General features: G+C 32.4%; 2 protein-coding genes across 3 annotated transcripts; both read left to right on the forward strand.

Annotated features, from left to right (window-relative positions):
- The first annotated feature begins 5,582 nt into the window (after positions 1–5,582).
- LOC106052182 (RNA-binding protein lark-like) lies at positions 5,583–18,709 on the forward strand. Of its 2 annotated transcripts, none has more exons than XM_013207494.2 (7): positions 5,583–5,743; positions 13,295–13,437; positions 13,568–13,651; positions 14,474–14,577; positions 15,130–15,405; positions 16,905–16,940; positions 17,549–18,709. In XM_013207494.2, the coding sequence occupies exons 2-7, from the start codon at positions 13,312–13,314 to the stop codon at positions 17,625–17,627; spliced, it is 705 nt and encodes a 234-aa protein (XP_013062948.2). In that variant the 5' UTR covers positions 5,583–5,743; positions 13,295–13,311; the 3' UTR covers positions 17,628–18,709. The 2 variants fall into 2 exon arrangements, with proteins under 2 accessions (XP_013062948.2, XP_013062949.2); XM_013207495.2 differs by lacking the exon at positions 5,583–5,743 and adding an exon at positions 7,227–7,367.
- LOC129925381 (uncharacterized) lies at positions 9,368–12,884 on the forward strand. The gene is made up of 2 exons (XM_056025097.1): positions 9,368–10,709; positions 10,829–12,884. Exons 1-2 carry the CDS (start codon positions 10,045–10,047, stop codon positions 12,423–12,425), a joined length of 2,262 nt encoding a protein of 753 aa, XP_055881072.1. The 5' UTR covers positions 9,368–10,044; the 3' UTR covers positions 12,426–12,884.
- Positions 18,710–22,568: the final 3,859 nt, after the last annotated feature.

Genomic DNA, 22,568 nt, shown 5'->3' on the forward strand with positions numbered 1-22,568 from the left:
GCAGATAAGTCTAAATGGAGATAATACTCAAATAACAAAATAACACTGTCGATAGACACACAATATAAAAGGTATTCGACACTGATAAACAATGTCTAACAAGAAGTTTAATACTTAATGAACGTCTTTTTTTTAAATCTAAATATCTACTTCAAAAACTAAAGCCGACCTTACTCTAAAGCTGCCAAGAGTCTTCTAATTACTTTTGGCTACACTTCTTAATCCTAGTCTTGTTTTTAATAGTCACAGTCTCTAAGCAAAACTTTCCCTTTCTATGAAACAAATAACTTTTTGCATCGAATTCCTAATCATACCATAACATTATATACCATAATGTCTACATTTCTATACAAGTGTATGGATAATCTTACTTAAAATGCTGGTATATATAGTCTCAATGTAGAAAAGTGCACATATTTGAAATAAAATGTGTATAGCCTTATTAAAATAATCTTTTTTCTTCTTTTTTTTAGGTTGTCTTATTCCATTTGCATTGGTGCTTCTAAGAATTATAAATGCTCCTGAGTATTTATAAATTACAGATGTTCTTTGAAAAATTACTTTCCACACTTAGTCGTGCTTATTAAATAAAGATTTAAACATCTGATTTCAACAAATGCTCTGATGGCACTGGATCTAGAACTCTAGATTATTTCCTGAGGCTTATCTAAACTCTTGTGAAATCTAGATCCTAATAAGTATTTAGACCTAAGTTTGGTTTTATTAAATCTCAGCAGAATATCGAGAGAGGCCAGTCCATTCTTTTACATTATCCAGTCAGCTTTTCTTTGGACAACCCTTTCTTGTTGCTTTACTGTACCTTGAAGGATGACTTTAGATAGTGAGTCACTCATATCTTACAACATTGTCTTTTTCTTTAGGTACCTGATACCCAACATTTTTCTTTAGCATTTACTGTCAAAGGCTTGGATTCTTCTTTCAGCATTCAGTGTCCAACTTTCACAACTATATGGGAGTACAGAGACTGATAGCGAAGAATACACTCTGTATTAATTTTACTTGGAAGCTGATATTATGCTTCCAGATTTTCCAGTTTGCTCATTACAGTGGATGCCAAACTTTAACCTTTTTTTTTGTCCATCTCTTGTTATGTTTGACCCTAGGTAATAAAATGAACCAACCTCTTCTAATGTTTGGCCATTGAAACATATGCAACATCTTGTACCATCTCCACTACAACTAGTATTTTCCTTTTTTTCTGCACTGATTTCCATGCCAAATGCTCTATCTTCAGCATCCAGTTTTGAAGTAAAATATTGTACCTGGACTGCATCTAGGCCAATGTGGTCTATATCATCTGCAAGTCATTTTTTCATAAAAATACACCACTTCTAAAACAGTACATAAATCTAAGGGAGATTATGTTAACAAAAAGAGATAATTGTTTGTGTCTTTTTAGTAACATTTATTTGTAAAATGTGAAAAAAAAATGTTAAACATAAAAAAGAATATTAACTTAATTGTGTATTTTCTGATATAAAAGCTAAAAAAAGGGAACAGAAAACATTTTTGTTTGTAAGAGTGCACATTCTTTAAAATTTACTTTTTATGCAGTAAGTTTTGTCCATTAGCATACCCTCCATGATCAAAATATCTATAATCCCCAAAAAGTCTTAAGCAGCCCTGTAAGTGTAAAAGCTGTTATAACTTTGTTGTATTTTGGTAGTCTGTCTGTTCCCCTGACATGTTCAAAACACACACACACACTCAAAAAAAAATTCTAATTTCACTTTTTTGCAAAAAAAATTAGATGTAATAGAATTTTTAAAATCTCAATATCGATTATAAGCTGTTAAGATTTTTAAAGTAAAAAACACATTAAAGCCAAATTGCATGAAATCACTCTCCTGACTTGTATTAAATTTTCTTACCAAAATGTAGATAAATCTTATTGTTGATAACAGGTTGTCCCAGATTTTTTATGAATCCCTAATGCTAAATTATTGTTTAAAATCACTCTTCTTACTTGTATAGCATTTAATTTTCTTGCAAAGACTCCAAAAAATTTCAATATTAGAATTCAGTTTTCTAACTTGTATTACATTTTATTTTCTTGCCTAAACATCGCAAAAATCTAATAATCTATTAAAGGTTGTTCCGGATTTTCTATGAAAACCAAAGAAACGCAAAATGATTATTTCAAATTGCTCTAAGCTTCTACTTGTATTACATAAAATTTTCTTTATAAATCATAAACAAAGCTCTTTATCGATAATTGGTTGTTCCAAATTTTTTAAAAATTAGCACCAAAGTATTGTATGAACTCAATTTTCTGCATTTAATTTTCATTAAAAAATGTTGCAAAAATCTTGTTATACATTATTTCAGTTTTTTATATAAATATTTTTTTTCAAGTTAAAAATAAATTAACACCAAATGCTTCATTAAGGTCTATCTTCTGAATTATCTAACAATTGTTTTTCTCGTTAGAAATTATAGAAGTCTAATTATCAATAAGTGACTCCATTAGTCTTTATATTAAATAATTTGTTGAGAATCATGCTAGATGATTTTCACTAGTTGCTTAGTTGGAAACAATGGTGTACATGCTATAAGCAAATATTTATTAGCGCTACTCATTTCTTTAAAATCTCTCATATTTACAAAGTCTAACTTAGCCTTGTGATGTAAAATGAATTTTTTTTTCTCTTTGAAGTCATTTGGAATTTTTTTATTTATAATACCTCGAGTCCTCTCCTGGTGGTTTGTATGAGAACTATGCTAGTTGTATTTTCACAAAGTACTATTGGAAAAGTTGGTGCAAATGCTATAAGAACTTGTGCGCAAATATTAATTAGCCTTTGTGATTCGCTGGTGTTTACAAAGACATTTTTTTAGTCTAAGCCTTGTGACCAAAAATGAAAGACTTTTTTCCCTGACATCATTCTGAGTGATGACATTATTAAAAGTACCTCAATTCCTCGCTCAGTTTTAAAAAAAATGATTTGTTTGAGAACTACGATGGATGATATAAAGGAAGTTGTTCTGTTTCTATTTTAGGGAATAACAAATTAACACCAAACAATTGTTTGAAATTGTTCTTCTGAATTATTTTACATTTGAGAACAGTTCAGAAGTTCCATACCGGTATTTGATTTTATTTAAGAAAAGTTAAATGAGGAATGCAAAATGTGTCACATGCATTTTTTAAAAATCTAATTGTGGTTCACATTATTAAAGATCTAGAATTATGTATGATGTCATTTTATTGGGCTATTACTTTTTTTCAAGGAAAAGAACGTGTCTTATTGAATATATTTTATAAATGGGCAGGTCTGACGGGGGCCGCCTCTGATTTTGTGTGAAAACACAAATTCTTTTTGTAATCTTGTTTTGCTTTCTTTTTTCAGAGAAAAGGATAGAAAGGGAAAGAGAGAGAGAGAGAGAGATAAGCTAAGTGTGTGTGTGTCGAGGGGGGGGCATTATAGGATGGGTTGTTTCAATTCAAGCTTTAAGTCTATGTCAGAGAACAACGATGTGCTGATGAAAAAAAAAAGTAAAATATATTTAAAAAAAAAAAAAAACAACACTTAAAAAAAAAAAGACAATTTCTCCTTTATAGGGCAACAGTTCATAGAGCGATTGTTTTGGTCTTAATCAGGGCCGCATTTTAGTATGTGGAACAAGAATTTTTATGGAGGCCCCTACACTCTTTCTAAAGCTTTAACAAGGATCCACTTATGAAAAAAATACCTAAAAGCATACCATATTTTAGGAGTACTTGTATATATTTAATCTCACTTTCTTGTGCTACAACTACAAGAGGAAAATTCTTAATCACGACATTGTTGCCACCTAATGTAAGATTTAAATTGTTAGCGTTAAAAAAAACAAACTTTAAAGTATCTGACCGTCGAAATTCCGAGATATTTTTTTCTTTTTTTGTGCATTCCCCTGGCCCGCCCTGGGCTGTAGCCAAACCTGCCCTCCCTTAAATCCGTCCCTGCTCTTAATAACTAATGAATGTTAGATTTTAAAAATGTAACATTTTTTTTTTTACTTTCGATTCAGTGTAAAAGATTCGAGATCTAGATATCACGAGCTAATAAAAAGTACAACTTAAGTTTTAAGTTGTGGAGGTCGTTAAAACGGGGCTCGTTTATTGGAAATTGAAAAATAAAAAAAGAGATGTTCCGGCCTAAAAGACTTTAGAAATAATTAACAATATTGTGGCTGGGAACAAATAAACGGCTGTAGCCGGTGTGTAATGCTAGTTTATTTAAAATCTACTGATCTAGATTCTAGCTAGATATACATCTAGAATATAGATCTAGACTAGATCTGTCAATCTTTCATGAAATGCGTTCCGCCGAACCTAAACTTAATTAAAACTAGGCTAAACCTCTAGTTACACTCTAGTAGTAGTAGATATCTAGATCTAATTGTTATTGTCACTTGTGCGAGGCCTGAATATGTTTTATTTTGTGTTCCACAAATTAGATCAACTGGAATAATTAATTGTAAGCAAAGTATTCCGCTAAAAAAGTTTGGGAAACACGTATCTAGATATATAGAATAGATCTAGATTCTATAATCTATCTGGATTGTGTTTTTACAACAATAACACTTTTACTCTAAATCTACATCTAGTAGTTATGGCAACCTAAGTACAACTGCAAATAAGGCTGCCAAGCTAGTAATTCCTACAATTCTTCATGCACAACATTGATTTATATTGAAGTATATGTCAATGTTTTTAACTGTACGACGCGATGTGGTGAAAAGGGGGCGCAATGTGTTTTTTAAGGGTCGAAAAATCAGTTCTATTTGCATTGTAGTTATAAATCCATATATTAATATTAATCTAATTAAACCTTTCTATAGTTAAGCCTATATTACATTGTCTATTTCTATTGCGTAACGTATCATTTTGATGACGCGATTGTGGTAAACAAAACAGGTCTACCACAAACATGAATATCATTAAGCAAATTTAAAAATATATTTCTCTTCTGCCTCAGATGTCCAATTTCGATATCTTCCTACCCATACCCTTGGCTAGGGTGGGTATTTTTACGAGGAGATGAGACTCTTTCATAAATACCTTCATAAATACCTTAACACCAAACGTTAAAATCGTAGTTTTATAAATAACGTAATCTTAATTTAATAACTAAACACTGTTTGTTTATATTCCTTCATTTTTTTTTTGGCTTCCTCTTTCAACATGCATTTGCACCCTTCAATATTCACATTACGGTGTGCATGTAACAGGTATGTACTGTTATTCCATGAACTCTAGAAAAAATTTAACATTCTTGATTCCTGGGTACACAAGATTTACTGCAGAAAAAAACACACACAAACAAACAAACTGAACAACTATCTATAATTAACATTCATTACGTACATTTAAATATATATTGAAAAATTACCCCTCCCCACGAAAAAAATCCTAGCTAGACCAATGAATTTGAAACTTATACGAAGCTATTGCTTTTCCTGGCCGATTTAGGACAATGGTACTCAAACTCAGTAAGTCATTGTTATATTAGTATACCATACACACTATAAGCTCTCCATTTTCAGCCATTGGTCGGGACTGGTGGAAAACTTGCAAGAATTTAGAGTTGGCAACTTACTCTACAGGATCAAGGCTCGATTATTATTTCATCAACGCTGAACGGCTGAACTGAACGCGTAGACGTGAACGGCATCGGCGACAGCAACTTTTTGAAATTAAATCTAATCTGTAGAGTTCCCGAGCTTTCGTGGTTACGTGGTAAGAATTTACGGTTAATAATTAAATTTCAGGAATATCGTGAGGCGGCGGCAAAATGTCACTTAATAGAGCTAGAGCAATGTCGACTAGCCAAAGTCGGATGGTCACCTGTCGGGAAGGAAAAACATGGCGGTCTGAAAGAAAGATGGCAACCGCGCCCAGCTGAAGCGTCGAGTATACGAGGTCAAAACTTCAGACGCGATGCTGTCGTCGACGGCGATCTTCTAGATCTACATATATATATATACAGAGGTCTAGAGTTGTCTTATCTTACTAATCTACAGTTTTGATCTATTCCCAATACATTTTGTCTGATTCTGTTACAAAAAATCTGAGTGACACCTTTCCAATTCCAGATTTCCACTTTCTCACTTTCAGTTTCAAGTTTATGAATTTTCTGCCTTTGGCTTTGGTTGGGATCCCTTATCATGGCGGGGATGGGCATTTGATTTTAGTCATTTACTCAATGAGTAATGAGATTCTCTCTCACTCAAGTTACTGAAATACTGATCTATTAGATAGATTTTAGATCAAATTCAGGTTAGACTTAGTCTAGAACTCTAGAGTTAGGTTGTCCCCCAAGTCTAGTCTAGATGTAGAGTCTAGATCCACAGATTTTATTTTAGAGTCACCAGTCTTGTCTAAGGCTAGATCTCGTCAAGAAAGCCTTAGCAGTCCATTTAATATCTCTATTTATTTACAGACAATCTAGATTAGTAATAGTCAAAGAGTTTATTATAGATTAGATCTAGAGAGATAGAGTCACCACTTTTTAATTAAATAATTCTAACTAAGACTAATTCTATCTAAATTAATGCATTTTTTTTAGTCAAAAAAATTAATAATGGTAAGGCCCTGGGTTAACAAACTACCACAAATAGAGCTGCATTTATACATTATGAGCACACTGCACACAGCAAGTGGACACTTCTTAAGACCATGATAGTGTTGCAAACTGTACTATTTAGATCTAAGTATTTTGGTAAAATTAAAAGAAAAAAAGTTCCTGACCTGTCAAAGTTCTCATATTTTTAAAAATCTTTTTTTTGTGGAGTCTCCAGGGTAGTAGCTTCACATGGTTTTGGTGTTGCCCATTATTCTTGTTTACTTAAAAATCTTTTATATTTGGCTTTGGTTATTGAAATTGAAAAGAATTTTTTTAAAGTAAAATTTTAATTAGAAGGTATCTAGTTGAAACTAGTTCTAGTTATCACAACCTGTTATTTTATCATATTTATAATATATTTCGGGTATTATAACACACAAATTAAATTTTATTAAATGTACACGTTATGGCCTTAACATTCAATAGGTGTGTTACAAGATATTTTTTTTTCAGTCTCAGACAAAATGTTTATATTTTTTGACATGATATTCTGAAAGTGAAGGTCCATTGATTTTTTTAGGCCTTTTAAAATGTATTAGAATTTTGTTAGTTCAGTATTGCTGTTTGTTACAAAGTTTAAAGGCGGTATAATTACAGGCTTCATTTTTTTTTCGTGACTTGATTTAATGTGTCTTAACATCATTCTATTGGTAACATTGGAACAAGAAAACTGATATTCTTCATACAGCTTCTGGGCCTTTAGGAAATGAAATGGCTTTTCTTTGTCATGCTTACAAGGTATAATAAAATGGTGTTGAAAACAACTAGTTAGAGTAGTTTGCCCAGTTCTTGTTAGCATAATTAATTTCCTTTCACTTCATCTTCAGTCACTTTACCTGTTGTCAGTAGGCTTCTTGACTAAGCCACATTAGACCACTATCACTAAACTGAAAATACAGTGGTGTAAAGTATTTCATTCTGCTAAGGTATTCTTTACTAGGGTTACCAGACGTCCAGAAAACAGAGGACATGTATTTCTTTATTGACATTGTTTCCTCTGTCTAGCAGGTTTGGGCTAAAAATATTCAACTCTCACTCAGTTGTTAACTGCAATTGAATGAAATCTTTTGTTTTAAACACACAAATTCACTCATAAATACCAGATATATGCGTATAGATATACCAGAAATACTTTCCCTAACAAGTTATTGTATGATCAGGTCCGTTTAAAGAGTTCCTCAAGATTTGTGTTTATAAATGATTTCCTGTGCATAATACTAACAAAGAGACTTTTAGCTTATCACTAGGGGTGCGGTACAAAATAGAAGGGATAGACTCTCTTTCTATGAAGAGAAGAAAGACTTCTAAGGAAATATTTTTTTTTTACACAAAATTATAAACTACTGAAGAAGTGGTGGTCATAGAAGCTGAAAAATATAATGCTTGTTATAGTATTTTTAGAGCCTTTGTTTCTAAATAATTTGTTGGCATAGTTTTCTAGTTTACTTTTCTATTTTGTTTGCCTTTATAAGGCCTTTTACGAGTGCGCAGACATCTGGTAACTCTATTCTTTAGGTGTAGAATGTCAGTAATTTTCTTCAACTTTAAACTGAGAGATAATCTGTTATGTCAACCACTAATTACAAAGCAATATTTTCCTGATTTTGAAGAGCTGAAGATGAAATAAGCTCAGATGAAAGTCTCAAGTAGGGAAGAACTATTTGGCATTAGCACAAAATTGACTTTGTACCATTTTTCCTTTCCTCTATATGTTCCCCACCCCTCCTTCCCCTGAAAAAAAAACAACTTTTATCTGCCCCCTCCTCTCCCTTCAAATTCATCTTTGCAGGTGTCCACACATTACACCTGAAGGCTAAATTATGTACATATTCTATGTAAATACTATACTAGCTTATACTTAAAAGTAAGCAAAATATAGATTTGAGTGAATCTTTGGACTTTTTATGTGTACATTTAGCATGCTATTATAAATTGAGATTAGTGGTCATCAAAATAGTTTCTAATTAATTGTACAAACATATCAATACTACTACAAATTCAGCATGTAGTTATTCTTCAATTCAAAGCTTTTTTAATTAGAGATGGTTGGGAAAAAAATGTTCATTAAGAATAAATAAAAATTGTCTGAAGTACTCTTGTATGTACAATGTAGTAATATTTTGTCAACGTGTAGGGCTGCAATCATGCATCTTTAGGGTAGATAGTCATCATCACCATTTTGACCTTGCTAAATGTGATGCTTGACAATTTTTTAGACTGATCATCTACCATCGGTTATAAATATCCTATAGTAACATCTTTAAGTAATTATATGTTATGTTATGTTAATTAAAATTTATAACAATTTAATAATTTTTTAAAATCTAAGAGTATAGTTCCCCTTTCAGACCTTGTGACCTATAGGGCAAATGATGTAAAGATCATCTGTTTCTGTGACCAACATTAATGAGGGTGTCATGCGGCCAACACAATGACCAACCACCTTTACTTTTCCCCAACTAAATGTCAGGTAACCTTTAGAGCTGGGTGGAATCAGAGGCCCCCAAAGATCCCAAAATTAAAAAGAATAAAGCTAGTTTGTTGACAAATGTCTTCTTTTAGAAAAATAAGCAAATTAGTCAAACAATTATAAGGGAAAAAATACAAATTATGTCTAACAATTATAAGGAAAATATACAAATTATGTCTAACATAACATAACTTATGCTTTCAATATTAATTGTATCAATCTTTTTTAAACTCTATTGGTCCTTATCAGATGATTGAATTCTTGGATCAGTGATGGGAATTTTCCGACAATTGTCGGAATTCCGATAATTTCGTCCGATCCCGTTTGTCCGAAAAAAGATCCGACGAATTTTTCCCGCCGACATTTCTGAAAAAAAAAAAATCCGATTTTTTTTTTTTTTTTTTTTTTTTTTTTTTTTTTGCGATTTTATTATATTCCCTTTAATGAAAAAATGCGAAATAAGACTGTAATATCGTCCGATCCATTATGTCCGACAATAAATCCGATTTTTTCCCCAATATTTTATTTTTAAAAAATCCGATTTTCTTTTTAAAACAAAAAAATCGATTTTGTTATATTCCCATTAATGAAGAATGCGAAATGAAATACTGTAATATCTTTTGCACACGCGCACATCCGATATTAGTCTATTTAAATCTACAAGGTAGAAAAAATCCCACGCAAAACTTTTAAAATCTCGATCTTGTTTTCACTAGAGAGAACTAGTCGGGTTTCTAGATCTATAGTGAATGATTGCGCATCAATTTGGTTTTGAAGATCTAGATTTAGATCTAGATCTATTTTTGTTCTTTTATTTTTTTCATGGATTATTTCTTTGCGTGCAGTTCGCGCATTAAATCTTTTCTAGATTAGATCTACTAGATCTAGTTTAGTTTCGTTTTCTTATGCTGACATTGTGAGATCTTGTTCAAAGTTGTTTTTAAAATGTCAGGCAGTGACGGTAGTGTTAAAATTAAAATAGTAAACAGAGAAAGCGCTTGTATAAAACAAATTGACAAAAATGTCAAGAATAAATTTAAATGGGTATGGATGGAGGAGAAAGATTGTATGGGCGACTTTCTTTCCAGCTATATTAGGAAATTAGAAGATCCTGGGGTCGCCTGGTGCATCATTTGTAAAGAAAAAATAAAGTATGGTTCTGCTGGGAAAAAAGTTATTAAAATTCACGCAACTTCTAAAAAGCATCAAAGTACAAGGTCAACTCTTAAATCTTCAAGTAGCCTCCCAGCATTGTTTCAAAACAGAAAAAATCTTGAACAGGCAGTGACTGAGCCAATACAAACTATCTATGGTTTAGCACCTAATGTTTTACAAGCCCAGTGTTCTACATTGTGTAATGAGCCTGCAACAGCTGTATATGTAAGCATGAAAGATAGGGTGTCACACCAGGAAGCCTTACTATGTAGTTTTATTGCTGAGCATTCTCTGCCACTTAGCATTGCTCCTCACTTGGTTGCTCTAGCTCAAGAACTCAGCAGAGATTCTAAAGCTCTGTCACAATTGTCTATGGATAGAAAATCTACATCTTACAAACTTCGAGATGGACTTTCTTCTGTGTTTCACAAAAGATTAGTTGCTGATATGAAAAGGTAAGTTAATTTTATTTCTTTCAAGAACGTAACTTTTATATTTAATTTAGAACTATTCTAGATCTAATTATTGTAAAATTTTCAATGCAACTAAGATCACATCTTTTCTTTCTAAACAGATATCCATTTTCACTCAATCTGGATGAAGCAACCAGTCAAGGAAGTAAACAACGGATTCTCAACATTTTGGTATCATTTTTCAATAAGGAAGAAAGTGTAGTACACCTCTATGCCTCAATTCATTTAACTACAGTAAATGCAACCACTGTTTACAATGCTGTTATGCAGCAGTTCACTAAAGATGACATTCCAGTTAGTAATTTAGTTTCATGTCTTACTGACTCAGCTAGCTACATGACTGGATGTAAACAAGGTTTTTTAACTAAGCTAAAGACCATTGCTCCAAAACTTTTAGATATTGATAATGATGTTTGTCATCATGTCCATAATATTGTGAAATTGTTTTGTCAACATTTTGATAAATTTGTAGAAAATCTACTTGATGATCTTCACACTGATTTCAATTTTGGTAGTGACCTCAATTCTTTCTTAGAAGACATATCATTATCATTAGGTAAAAAGTATTACAGACCAAAGGAAAGAGTTCCACATAGGTGGCTATCTGTATTGGATTGTTCAGTAGATCTTGTTGATAACCTAGAACCTCTAACAGTTTTTTACTATGCCTGGCTAAAAGCTGAAGATAAAATGGCTTACAATAGTGTAATTATTAATATTCTTAAGAATATTTCTAAAGACAGTAGAAAAAATATTTATTCAATTTTGTCTTCTTTGAGATGTAAAACATTAACACCTGCAGGAAAAGCAAGAAAAGTTAGAATTTATGAAAAATTGTTTTTCTCTAGACCTAAACTGGACCAGCTTTTAAATTTGTATTTGGGAGTCTTGCCATTGTTTAAATCTTTTATATTGTTATTTGAATCAAAAGAACCAAGAATTCATCTGCTTTTTGATGAGCAAATTCAACTTATCAAAAATTTTTTAATTTGTTTTGTAAAACCTGAGACAGTTAGAGATTTTGATTTTTCCAAAGTAGCAGATTTTGATTTAGACAAAGATGTTTTTTTAAACTATTCATTACTGTATACTGGACAATCTAAAGTAAATGTTTCAGAAATGTTTCTCAATCAGCTTTTAGTGGCATACAAAGACTGTGCCAAATATATGTTGCAAAAGTTTGCTTTAAAAAATAAAACTCTTAGATTACTCAGGGCAATAAACCCTGGTACAGTTGGACACTCCCAAAATATGAAGATGTTGTGCCAACTAGCAGAGAAAATGCCATTTTTTAACTGTGAAGAAGTTGCTGCTGTTCAAGAGGAGATAAGACAGATCCAAATAGACAGCAGTCTCCAGTCAAAAGACTTTGCTAAGGACAGAATTGATCACTGGTGGGCTATTTATTTTAAAAGCCACCCAGACCAATATCCTCTTTTTTTTAAAATGATTAGTGGCTGCTTAAGTATTTTTAGTGGGCCCAGAGTAGAGAGCTCCTTCTCATTTATGAACAGTTTGATTACTAAAAAAACAAACAGAATGGTGTGTCAAACTTATGAAGCATTTCAAAAAGTCAGATATTTTTTACAATCAAAACACACAACTTCTCTCAAGTTGTTCCACAGAGAAGATGTTGCCACAACACCTGTTGATAAGGCATTAATTTTTCATGTACAGACTGCATGGAGAAGATATTAAAACAAGACTCCAGGCTCAGCAAGAAGAGAAAAAATCTAAGTTCTCCCATCTTAATGTACAAAAGATTGTTCATAGTAAAACAAATGTACATGCATTGGTTGAAAACATCAAATCAAAGTTGAAAGCCAGAGCTTTGCCTAAAAAAAGGAAACCTCATAATTCAACTCCAACAACTTCAAAAAAGATAAGAACCAAATGATGACTCAGACTCTGTTATATTTTTTTATATCATTGTGGATACAATTAAAGTATATGTCTTTATTTGTGGAATAAATAATCTTATTTTATATCATGCATAGTGTAATTATTAACATTATTTAAAGTCTCATTATAAATGTACTGTTTAGTTTTTAAAAAATATTCATCAGCTTCTTTTTTTGAAGCAGCTGCGGTATGCCGCGAGTAGACAAACGCTGGTGTATAAAATTTCCTAAAATTTTTGCAAAGTCAGTTCCCATCACTGTTGGATACCCACTTTTTTTATGGAAGTATTCAGTATAGAAAAAATAATATAATATCACATTTTATATGTTTGTATTGTCATAGTATCTGATGATTCAAAGCATTTTTAGAAATATTCTTATGATTTTAATATGAACTTTGCTGTTTAATATTACATGATGAATTTCTTTGATCTAATATTGTGTTGTGAACTTAAGAAAATTATGTTGTTTTACTATCAAAAGCAGTACAATTTTAATAAGACAAATAGCATCTCCTAAAAAGTTAGAATATAAATAGACATTTAAACACACCCTTATGTTGAAGACATGACATCTATTGTTACCTTTTCTACACACAACTTTTAGCATTGTAGGAAGCTACATACTATTGTTCATATATAAATGTTTCACTACTATTATTTATAGCTCTATAGTTGGTCAACATGGTGGCCACCAAACTGTACATAGGCAATTTGCCAGAGGATGCAGACAAAGAGGAACTGGAAGAACAATTCAGAAAGTTTGGCAATGTTCTGGAGTTTGATATTCTTAAAGGATATGGTTTTGTAGTAAGTGAATTTGGTATTCTCAGAAAGAACATTCAAGTTAAAGATTTATTCTAGTAAGAAAAAAATAATTTCCTCTGTGTGACTACTCTTCATATAAACATGTAACCTGATATTTTGGTTTTGTTTGTAGCATTTTGAGAAAGAATCAGAAGCCAAAGCAGCTGTAGAATCATTGGATGGTCAATTACATCGTGGCAGCAACATCAAAGTAGAAGTGAGTTCATTCATTATTTAGTTGCCATGTTTTACTGATCATCATAAGTCTTAGGGCAAGTGTTAAAACTCTTTTTGTATAGTACTTTATTGTTATACTCCAAAAGCATGTTCAGTGGGTCCAATATCTTTTGTGGACATGTAGTTGAAAGGGGTATGTGCTATGTAACAAAGAAACTTGGTTGATATATCCAGACCTGTCCATCTTTATAAATTTACCTTTTTACTAAAACAAATGTTAACATGCACGTCCATCATGGTTCGATGATGACCCCTTTTTATCATCCAGGAGGATGAGGGTTTTATGCTTCCTCATGTGGCTGGTGAGACATATGTGATCTCAAAGTAAGCAAAAAAAAAAAAGCTTATTTTATCATTGTCATTTTCTGTTAACTATATTCTTTAACTTTTGCCATCATGGTGTCTTGGGGTTATCTGTGGAGAATCTCGAGCTAGGTATGAGGAAATTTGAAGCTTGAGATCTTCTTATTCTAATACAGTGTGGCTGTTTTCCTAGGGGGGTTAGAGCTAGGGACCAAGCTTTTTATTCTTTATTGTGCCATAAAAATTTCTGTATTGGTATGTCCCCAACCAGCCTACTGATGTCATTTGTTTCTTATGCAACTTTGTCCACTTTTGACTGCTATTGGCTAGATCTGCATCATAAAATTGCAGTTGTATGTTATAGCCAGCTTAGTGCAATATTATCTTTTGTGAATCTGTTTTTGAAAGAGGATATCCATATTTGTCCTTAGGTGCTCAGCAAACACAATTGCAACTTAAGTTAATTCTTTTATTATAAAATTATTTTAAAAAATTATAGCTATCCAGAAGCAAAGTTCGACAAAAAGCTGGTATGGGTGCAAAAGGTGAATGCTATCGATGTGGAGGTGAAGGACATTGGTCAAAGGAATGCCCAAGAGGACCGTAAGTAACATTGTACTTTTTAAAATGACTGAGGAAGAAATTATGTCCTATGCATATTCATGTTATTCATCCCAATGAGCATACAGAAGCTAAATTAAAAACAAAATGTACTTATTGTAATTGAAAGTATTATGATCAGTCTTGTTTTAACTGTGAGTATTGTGATCAGTCTTGTAACTGTGAGTATTGGGATCAGTCTTGTTGATCTTTTAAGTAGAGCTGCAGATGGTTGTTCTTTATGCCTAAATTGTGTGCATACTTACTGGTGTGTTGTTTTTTTTGTTCAGTCATTTTATCTTTTGCAACTTTTATAAACTTTCTGCTTTGATCTCTTCTATTTTTATTAAAACCTTTTTGCTTTTATAATTTCTTTTGTTGTGTATTTAACAAGCAATTTTTTTTTATGAATGCTTTTTACTATCCCTTTTGTTTTAAGCTTAGTTCTTATGTAGCTATGAATATCATGAACTGGTTGCTTTAGATATATTTAAATCAATTCACTGTTTTTCCAAGGCTTGTGAAGGAGTTGATTGTATACATCTTTTGTTTCAGATCTCGTGGCAGAGGTCGCAATGACAGAGACAGATTCAGCCCATATGACAGAGAGCCTTATTACCCTGACCCATATGAATATTATGCTGCCAGAGCCCGCATGATGCCTCCTCATCCTTACGAAAGATACAGATATGATCCTTATGAACGCAGGCTGCCACCACCTCCTATGGGACGTGAGCCATTATATCGTGACTTTGGTAGACATTCTCCGGACTATTACAGAAGATCCTCGCCCCCAAGAGATCCTTACTATGACTACTATGAGAGAAGAGGGTAAAGTAATGTATTATGTATTTTAGGTCATCATCTTATGCTTACTAGTGGTCAAACTTTTTAGGTTTTATGGCTAGTTGGCTCTTAAAGGAAGTAGTCATTTAAAAAAAATATATAGTAGCTCGACCTAACTTTATCATTATTAAATTGATCTTAGCATGATCACATACCCAAAGCTAACATTTTCAAAGGGGTAGTAATCATTCTTTGCGTTGTTGCCTTTCTATATACTGGTAATAAATCTAGCTAAAATTAATATATAAAAGATGTAAAAATTCTTCAGGTATCCACTGTTTTAAATCTTTAATGAAGGACAGGCGTGTATGCATCCTGCCAACCAAAGTCACCAAACATCTTTTTGTTGGTTCACTATGGTGTTAGTTTATTCTGCAATACAACAAAACAATAATAATTGCCTTTTGTTTTTCATTTTATGAAAGGAAAAGTAGGAAACATTAGTTGAATGTTTCTTTTTTTTTTCTTTTTTCTCGCGTGGGCATGCATACTTCTGTCTCCAAAATTAGCTTACAAAATAAGTTTAATTGACTATGTTTTCACCAGTACTAACTGTTACACCATTCTTCTAGCCTTGATACAAAAGAAAGTTAAGATAAAACAAAGTGTTTCAAATTCTAAACACACAAATCCAAATTAAACAACAATAAAATAAAAGCAAAGCTAGTTCAATTTACCTTTTGCTTCATTGGATACATTTGATGGGGGGCAATGTCTGTGATGTGGCAGGCAGTTACAGTTTAGACTTGAATGGGTTAGCATTAGATTATAAAACACAGTTTGCGTTTAAAAATGGGCACTTGTTTGTATGTTTTTGTATGTTTGTGAATGAGACCCAATGTTTTGACCAAAGTGTTTTTCATTTGCAATAACATAAAATTCCTTTCATTAAAAATAAAAATAAACTTTATAGAAAGAATCCTAAATGCTGCTGGTAGAATCATTGGCAAAAAACAAACCCCATTTGGGCAGTTGTTTGAGACAAACATCTATAAAAAGCTAACAAGATCCTCGAAATAAAGAATCACCCTTTGTGTCAGGATTTTGTGATTTTACCATCACAAAAGAGATATAAGACACCGATGGCAAAGACAAACAGACACAAACACTCTTTTGTTCCCCTGGCAATCAAATCATTAAATAAGAACAATCTGATATAAATTTTGTCACATGTAAATTATGAGTGCGTCTGGTGTGAATGTACACTTTGGTTTCTTATAGTTATAATGTTTTTTGTATGGTGTAATGCACAAATCGTAAGACGAATTTCCATACGGACAATAAAGATTATTATTATTATTATTATTATTATTATTATTAACCTAATATCATGCTGCAAATGTACCTTATTATCTCCTGCTTTTTATTGACCTGCATATGTACCTTATATCTTTTGGTGTTAAGTTTAATGGCTGTCAATGGAATATTACAGCACCAGCTAAGTTTGTTTTACATCTTATTATTGTATTTTTTTGTTTTTTCAGATTAACAAATATGGATCCTTATGGTGATAAGATGAGGTAATTTTTTTTCTTTTTCCTTAGTTTCTTCAATGTGCAGTGAATGTGCTGTTCTTGTATGTTTATATTATGAAAGGTTAACAGTCATCTTATTATTATTTCTATCATGTACTTTACTAAAGTGGTAGTAGATTTATTTTTCTTTAATCAGTAGTTACTTGTTCAACAAAGTTATTGTTTCAAATTAGTCATGATCATTGCAAGATTTCTTCTTGGTATCACTATTTTCATTTGTATTAAATTGTAAGCCTATAGAGTTTCTCTAAAAAGTCTAAAAATGTGTTTACAAAATATTTATTTACAAATTATCCAACTTTATTCTTATGTAATAATATGATTTTGGCTTAAATTTAATCAAGTGGGCCTAAAAATAGCATTAGATTATATAATCATATCTGATCCACTGATCAAGTCTAGAAGCTTCCATAAGGACTTATGACTCAATTGACAACCAAGTATACCTGACCTTCAAATATTTTTTTTTTCTACCATTGTACGTGTGTATGATCAGAAAATGTTTAATTAGTTGAGTACTCTAATTGACATAGTCACTGCTGTTGTCATATGGAAATGTCAACTATAACTCATCTATGTTTATTTCCTTTCAGAAATGTGGGTGTTGCTGGTGATGATATCAAACCAATGGTTAGGCCCCAAATGCAAGGGAGAGTGCCAGGACCTTATTAATGTCAAAATCTCTTTTTTTATGTGGGTCAGAGAAAGTGGATTTTGTTCAGTGTGTTTATGTAAATTGTTTTATATTGACCAGCATATATTCAGTATTGAATCAGTTTTTGACTTCATAGTTGGCTTCTTGTTTGCTTGAGCCATTACTTTGATTAAGCCACTTAGATCTAGTAGAGCCAGTTAAGAGATGTCCAGTCCTTTGGAACCATTAAAAATCATTTTAATACATGCATTGGTGTATACTAAAGACTAGTGTATACACTCAATAGTCAAATCATTGAATTTATCTGGTAGTCAGAAGCCAAGTATGTTCTAACCTAACTAGTTTCTAAATGTTTGGTTTATATGCATTCCATTGCTAGCATGGTTGATAGGGAGGCAAGTTCCTTCCTTCTTCATGATCAGTCCCAGAGTCTCATGTGTTCACATTGTCTGGAAACTATCAATACTTGGTGTGTTACTTCAGCATCCATTTCTTATGATGTGTGTTTGTGATTTGAAAGGAAACTAGAATTATGTTGTGTTGACTGTGCCACATGTTGGAAGCCTTATACCTTGAAGCACAAAAAGAAAAACTGATTTAATATTGTCTTTGTACTTTAGGTTGCTTTTTTTTTCCATCAGTTTTTTTTTTTTTTTTTGAGCGAGTATGCTGTCATTTTTGTGGTGAAATAAATAGCCACTGGTTGGACACCCTTCTGTCACATCTACTCATCTAGAAGAGTATTTTCTGAAAAGAGGCTTGTTCTGTGACTGACATATTGAGGCTAAGCCTATTTTGTGTCTTTTTTTAATTGGGCTTATCCTAATCAGTTTTAATTAAGCCTCCTAGTATAGTTTCTTTTTGGCAATAGTGGCAACAGATGAAACTGTTCATAAATGTATTCACCCAGATACTTATAGTGCAAGATGCAGGATTGATGTACATGTCACTGAGGTCTTCTTTTTAAAAGTTGCTGCAGATGTCAATGTCTGTGCAATTGTAGGCAAGTGTCATGAATTCATTTTCTTTGTTAAATATAAACCACCCCAGAACCGTTCGACTTATATTTCTATTGATACAATAAATTATTTCACATCTATGTATGAGTTCATGAGTTTTATTTAAGTGTTTAGTCATGTTTGTTTGTTTTTTTACTATGATGTGCTGAAGTGATTCATTAAAGATTTATTTTTCACTTCATTTGGAAACAACCCATTGCAATTATGTGTTGATGGCAAACATGTCTCCATATTAGAAACATTAGCAACAAAGTGACAGTCCATATCATTTAAAGACGATAACAATTTCTTCTATGAGATCCCATATTCTTCTCAATACTTTGCCCATGTTAAGACAGTGGATACATCTGTGATACCTAATGTTTTGTTTCCAAATCTTCAAGCAGGCTACTTCTTGGAACTGCTTGTGGTTAAGACCCCTAGCTCAGATAAGTTGGATAACTTAAGATAATTGGGTCAATAATATGTTTGCTATTCAATGCAGCTTGGCACAAACTATCTCCGCAAGCGTAGATGGTTGGGAATGGATCATTGTTCTGTAATTTAACAAGCCAATGTTTTTCTGAGTCAAAGCACGGGCTCCATCTTGTACCATGCTAACTCCACACTTTCAACACATTTTTTCATAGCATTGAATAAACTGGCCAGAGTTTGCATCTTTAACTAAATATTGCCAATTAATACCGGTATAATTTTCGTTTCCTTTCAACTTTTTAGAATGACATGTCTAGAGATTATTTGTTTAGCCTCTTCATCATAAGAATCAGAAGTTTCAATAATTTATATAGAAATAATAAAAGTTTAATAAATTTGCATTTTTTTATTGATATAATCTGTGGGCAAACCTAATATTTGTAGGTGTCGACGGGACGCATGAAACTCTCCATTGGTCGCATGTGGCCCGCAGGCCGTAATTTGCCCACCCCTAACCTAGAAAGTAAGACTCAACGTCCAAGTACAAAGTCAAAGTGGGGAGGGGGGGGGGACACGAAACATCTTGCTTGGTTTCACACTAACCAGTACTGAGATAGCCAAAAGAAATGAAACCATGGAGAGGAGCGTTTGTTTTTTTTACAAAGCTTGTCTCAGCTCTTGTCTGGTAAATATTCCGTACACGGTGTTTCTCCCACACCCAATCTAGGATCAAGAGGAACTTTCGCACAAATTATTAAAACAACACAAGAATCAAATAAAACAACCATTAGCTAATTAACTATTGGTAATTAATTATTTTGTTTGGTATCTCAAACAAGAGAAAGAATTAGTACTTGACTGAAGTGGTGGTATAAGCTGAATTAGTCCCCTTTATAGGTCATCATCTTACTGAACACAACATGAAAATTAAAACTACCATAGAAACATTAGATAACTGAACCGGCATAGGCTCTACGCTTGCAGAGTGGTTACCGTGTTGGCTTTAGAGAAGCCTTTTAAGGCTTGGGCCATGAGTTTAAATTCAGGTTGTTCCCCATTTTTATAAATGCTTTATTTATTTTTTTGTTTTAATTTTTTTTTATCTTTTCATGTTTTTAAATTTTTTTTTCTTTTTTTTTTTTATATATATATAATTTTTTTTTTTTTTTTTTCGTTTTCTTTCCATCTGGTGAACATTTGTTAACGTTCAGTAAACTTTGATAATGATTATCACGATTGTATTTTGGAGAGTCCACAATCATCAGACATACGCGGATTCGGACATGTCTACACATTTATCCCACAAGAGAAGCAACTCAGCGCTGAATATTTGTCTTGAATTGATGTAAAATAAAGTCCGAAGTACAAGTGACTTTAACAACGAGTTGAAATAAACACGTTAAGGCAGTGTTTCTCAAACATTTCCGGGTGGCGATCCCCTACATACAATTTTCGTTCCAGCCCCTCCCCTTTTTTTTTTAGAAGCTGGGGCCCAGAGGAGCGATGTAGGCTCCCACTGTGAGGTCCGTTAGTCTTCCTAAGAATGTAATGAAAAAGAAAAGTAACTTAGTCCTAATTATAACACAATATTTAAGTTTTATTTTTCATTTACAGTAATTGAACGTTTCATTGAATTTAGTTATTTAATAGAATTTCACTAAAAGAGTATTTTTGGGAACTAGTGTTGCCTACTAAATTTTTAAACGTTGTAAAAAGTTCTTTCTAGAGACAGAATTGAACATTCGGCGGGTTTCCGCTCAAGTTAGCAAAGGGTCTGATTTAGGCACCGGTCCCGGCGCTCAGCGTATTCTGGCGTTTTCGTCTTCAGAAATTCCTTCTCCTAGCGTCTTCAACGTCTCGTAATAAGAAGAAAGAATTTTAAAAAGGCAAATATTAGAAAAAAAAAGTCGAATAATAAAGAGGCAGCCCTGGCCAATAATATTATTCGAGGGATATTCTAGGTAACTATAGTACAAGGACATCTGTAATGGGCGTGATCTTCGTGTTACGTAAACAAACATCGTCACTATAATGAAGTGCTATAGTCGGAAGAAATTCGACCAATCTCAGATTTAAAAACAAATCCAGAAGAATCACACTAGCGGAGACGTTTTGAACTGTAGATCTACACCTAAACAAGTTTTAACCCATATTGTTGATTACGTCACTCACGAAAATGGTTTACATTTGACAAGGTCTTATTAGAAGACGAAACGACGTCTCTTACTTAAGATGTTTTAATTTGTAAACATTGGTAATATTCCGACACGAATTAATAACTACAATGAAACTAAAACATTTTCCCCCCATCCTGTTGTAGGTCGGTCGTTGGCTTGTTGCTCCAAACAGCTAGTAGCCTACATCTTAATGTAGATCTACATTGATGATGACCCAAAAATATTCTACGCTTAACTAACAGCCGTTTAACATAAAAATAATTTTAAAAAAATTAATATTGAGTTTTGATTACTAGATCTACTTACTAAACAATATTAATATGTAGTAAGTAGATACTAAGAAGAAAAAATAATGTTTTGATTGATCTGCTTCTGTACGCGTCACTCGAAACAAATATTACAGACAACCCGCGAAAATTCAAGGTCAGAAATGAATAGACGCCTATGGAAAAACCCGTGGGAATCCCTCTCGCGCCGCTTCATTTTTTACTTATTAAAATTTTCCTAAATAGCTTCTTAAATACGAATATCTTTTTTTTCAAAAATAGTTTTCATATAATAATGGAATAATTAGAATTTATATAAAATATTAATAAAATATATTAGTATTTTTTAAAATAAAAAAACTAAAAGTGTTAGAAAGGTAACCCTCGAATAATGATTCGACGGCCCCCGACATTCGGCCGCCTGCGTGCAATGAACACCTATATATCTAGGTTTGTGCCCTGAATCTTTGAAAATCGTTATTTTCTGTCTTAGAAAAGTAATGATCTTTAGTTTTCAAAGTTTAGAAATAATGCAATACCATTTTGCGGATTTTAAATAGAATGGGCTATTAATCACAGAACTATATATTCACGCATATGTATGAATCCACTTTCTTTTAGTTTCCATTGAGATTTAGATTGTACATTAAAATTTAAATAAAAATAGCAAAAATAATTTTGAGACGATGTAACGATGTTTAATTACTCGGACTAAACATTATAATGATTATTAGTATTGTATGTTACGTAGGTTAGGTTTGAAAAAAAACAACAATTTCTTACTTCTCATAACTACTTTACAAAACAACAGTTTTTCGCGACATTTTTGTGTAGTGTTAAGATATGGGCGCGTCCAGTCTAGGTCTAACATATATAGGTCTGTGAAATAGACGTTCAGAATGATGTAGCCATTTTAGTGCACCGTCTTATGTTCTAAGGAAGTTTTTAAGCCTGATTGTTATCACCAAACTAGAATATGCTATACCATATCGATAACTGCGTTACCAGGCGGAAAAAAAAAGGTGGGGGGGGGGGGTCTTTTTTTTTCCTTAATCATACAGATTTGATACAGATTTGATACC

The sequence above is a fragment of the Biomphalaria glabrata genome, chromosome 3 (assembly GCF_947242115.1).
Source record: "Biomphalaria glabrata chromosome 3, xgBioGlab47.1, whole genome shotgun sequence".
NCBI classification, from domain to species: Eukaryota; Metazoa; Mollusca; class Gastropoda; family Planorbidae; genus Biomphalaria; species Biomphalaria glabrata.

Excerpts from the sequence above, each read along its gene's own strand:
- LOC106052182 (XM_013207494.2), top strand. The coding sequence starts at position 13,312 with ATGGTGGCCACCAAACTGTACATAGGCAATTTGCCAGAGGATGCAGAC. Across the intron at positions 13,438-13,567 it reads TTAAAGGATATGGTTTTGTA|CATTTTGAGAAAGAATCAGA; the intron begins GTAAGTGAATTT and ends TTTTGTTTGTAG. Across the intron at positions 14,578-15,129 it reads AAGGAATGCCCAAGAGGACC|ATCTCGTGGCAGAGGTCGCA; the intron begins GTAAGTAACATT and ends CTTTTGTTTCAG.
- LOC129925381 (XM_056025097.1), top strand. The coding sequence starts at position 10,045 with ATGTCAGGCAGTGACGGTAGTGTTAAAATTAAAATAGTAAACAGAGAA. Across the intron at positions 10,710-10,828 it reads TTAGTTGCTGATATGAAAAG|ATATCCATTTTCACTCAATC; the intron begins GTAAGTTAATTT and ends CTTTCTAAACAG.